This window comes from Rhagoletis pomonella, unplaced genomic scaffold, assembly GCF_013731165.1.
Source record: "Rhagoletis pomonella isolate Grant_MI unplaced genomic scaffold, Rhpom_1.0 Rhpom_scaffold_17890, whole genome shotgun sequence".
NCBI lineage: Eukaryota > Metazoa > Arthropoda > Insecta > Diptera > Tephritidae > Rhagoletis > Rhagoletis pomonella.
The window spans coordinates 808-3,024 of record NW_023476412.1 but is presented as its reverse complement, the minus strand read 5'-3'; the positions used below and the strand labels follow the sequence as shown (position 1 = coordinate 3,024).

Sequence of the window (2,217 nt, the reverse complement as noted above, 5' to 3'; positions counted from 1 at the left end):
TTTTTTTTTCCGACTGCGTGACGCATTTTTTTCCATACAAAAAAAATTGTCCAATATATTTTGTATTGAAAAAATTCTTTAGCAACTTAAAACTTATACTTTATTACCCTGGAATTTAATGGGTTATTAAACTGCATACTCAAACAAATTCTAAAAAATCTTACTAAAAAGCTAAATATATATATATATATATGTATATTTCTAGATACATATTATGAAAAGGAGGACCTTAAACCCATTCTTATTTCATCAATTTCTATTTTCTTTTTTTTATATTAATTTCCATCTCCCTCAATTCGTTTGCTTTTTTTATACTATCCTGTTTCATTTTCAACTCAGACTTATACAATTGCAACTTTTCCTTTTTCAACTCGTACATTTTCCGGGTGTATCGCTCGATACTTTCTAAGTGCTTTTCAATTTTCCTCATTTTTCTGGAAATTTCTTCATAAAAGTTTTGTTGAATATCAATTTGCTTATTTAACAAAGCTCCTTTCTGAATCCTAGTTTTTTTAGCTACTGGTTCAATGTTTTCTTGCTCAACATCTTCCTCCGAAACGATCTCATCTGTTTCATTTAGTTCCTCGGAAATTTGGCTATTGTTCGTTTTTTCTGCACCACCAAATGACGCTCCAGGTGGATTTACCATACTTTCGAAGCACATTAAATTTGCCACTGCGCTTTCCATACTCGAAAGACTTTTTTGATTGTTTATTCCGCCACCAGTTGCACGACTTTCTTTTTTGTTCAAAACTACTTTCTTCTTTACTTTAAATTTGAAGTCACCCCAGACCTACAAAGATACATATAAACACTTATATATTACGCACAAAGTATTTGTAGGAAATACCAAATTTCTGATTCACCAACCTTTAGCCAGCCTTCCCCATCTCGAACGGGTGGTCCCAAGCTATTGCATTTTTCAGCTATAGTGTCCCATTCCTTTCTAGCATCCAACTTCGCGACGCCTTTATGGAATCCCCTGGCCAATTGCGGATTTTTTTTCCATTTCCTGCACCAACAGGGCGAACTGATTTTGGGTTGTGACTTTTAACTAAAACAAAGAATTTCGAACGTCAAAATACATATATTTGCGCATGTACAGCTAAAGAAATTTTACTATTTACCATTTTTTGTTATTTCACAAGAACAAATTTGTCAGCTAAATTAGTTTTATTTTCTGTCGTGCACAAAAATTCAAACGAGAAAATTTGACGTTATTTGAGTCGTTGTATGAGTCGAAACGTCAACAGGAATGTCTTTTTGTAATAGATTAAGCCGATGGCTGCGACTCACGAAAACAGGAATGCCATTTTTTTTTTTTCGTCAAACGACTGTCGTTACGACAATCGGAATAGAGGTGATTATGAAAGTGAATTTCGTAGTCACTTTAGAATTTCTAGGAGCCTTTTCGCAAACTTAAGTGAACGTTTATTCCAAAGCGAATATTATCAAATGCTACGTCCAGACAAACGAAACTCAGAAAAATTGTATTTGCTGGTATTTTTGTGGTTCGCTGGCCATGAATCATGCAGTTATCGAGATCTAGCCGATCGTTTCGACTTGTCTTTGTCAACAATATGCCTAATTATAAATAGAGTCTCGATGTTTCTCAGCCCTATGAGCCCTCCACAATATTTCAAATGAAGAGGAAATTGATTTTAGTTCTGAGGTCATACCTGAAACTAATGAAGATTACTATTATGAACGTGGAGAAGTTTCGAGCGGAAACACTGTAAGAAATTCACTTTGTGAAGATATAATAAGACGGTCTAATTTTACTAACAATTAACAAAACTTGTAATTCAATTTATTAATTTTTTCCTTATACGTACACCATATTGGCCAGTTTAGTGTTTATTGTTTTTAAATGTGCATTGTTTATATAAAAAAAAAACATATAAACCGAAATTTCAAACTTTGTACAATTTTCACAAGGTGTGAAGTTTTTTTTACAATTTTGGGCAAAATTGTACGGTATGCAGTCTTATAGGCCAAAATATTTTACTATAACAAAGTGCAGGTTTAAAGTTGCGAAATAATCTTGTGGATTTATATATAATATATAATATTATCAAAAATCATATGGATTTATTATAATATATTAAAAATCCACAAGATTATTTGGCAAGTTTTAAACTTGCACTTTGTTATAGTAAAATATTTTGGCCTATAAGACTGCATACCGTACAATTTTGCCCAAAAAAATTCACACCT

General features: G+C 32.3%; 1 protein-coding gene across 1 annotated transcript; it reads right to left on the bottom strand.

Annotated features, from left to right (window-relative positions):
• Positions 1 to 520: 520 nt before the first annotated feature.
• LOC118757433 (myb-related transcription factor, partner of profilin-like) lies at positions 521 to 1,012 on the bottom strand (the record flags this gene model as incomplete). The annotated part of the gene is made up of 2 exons (XM_036492143.1): positions 521 to 793; positions 871 to 1,012. Coding segments are annotated over 2 exons (415 nt in total), but the record flags the coding sequence as incomplete, so codon positions are not given.
• Positions 1,013 to 2,217: the final 1,205 nt, after the last annotated feature.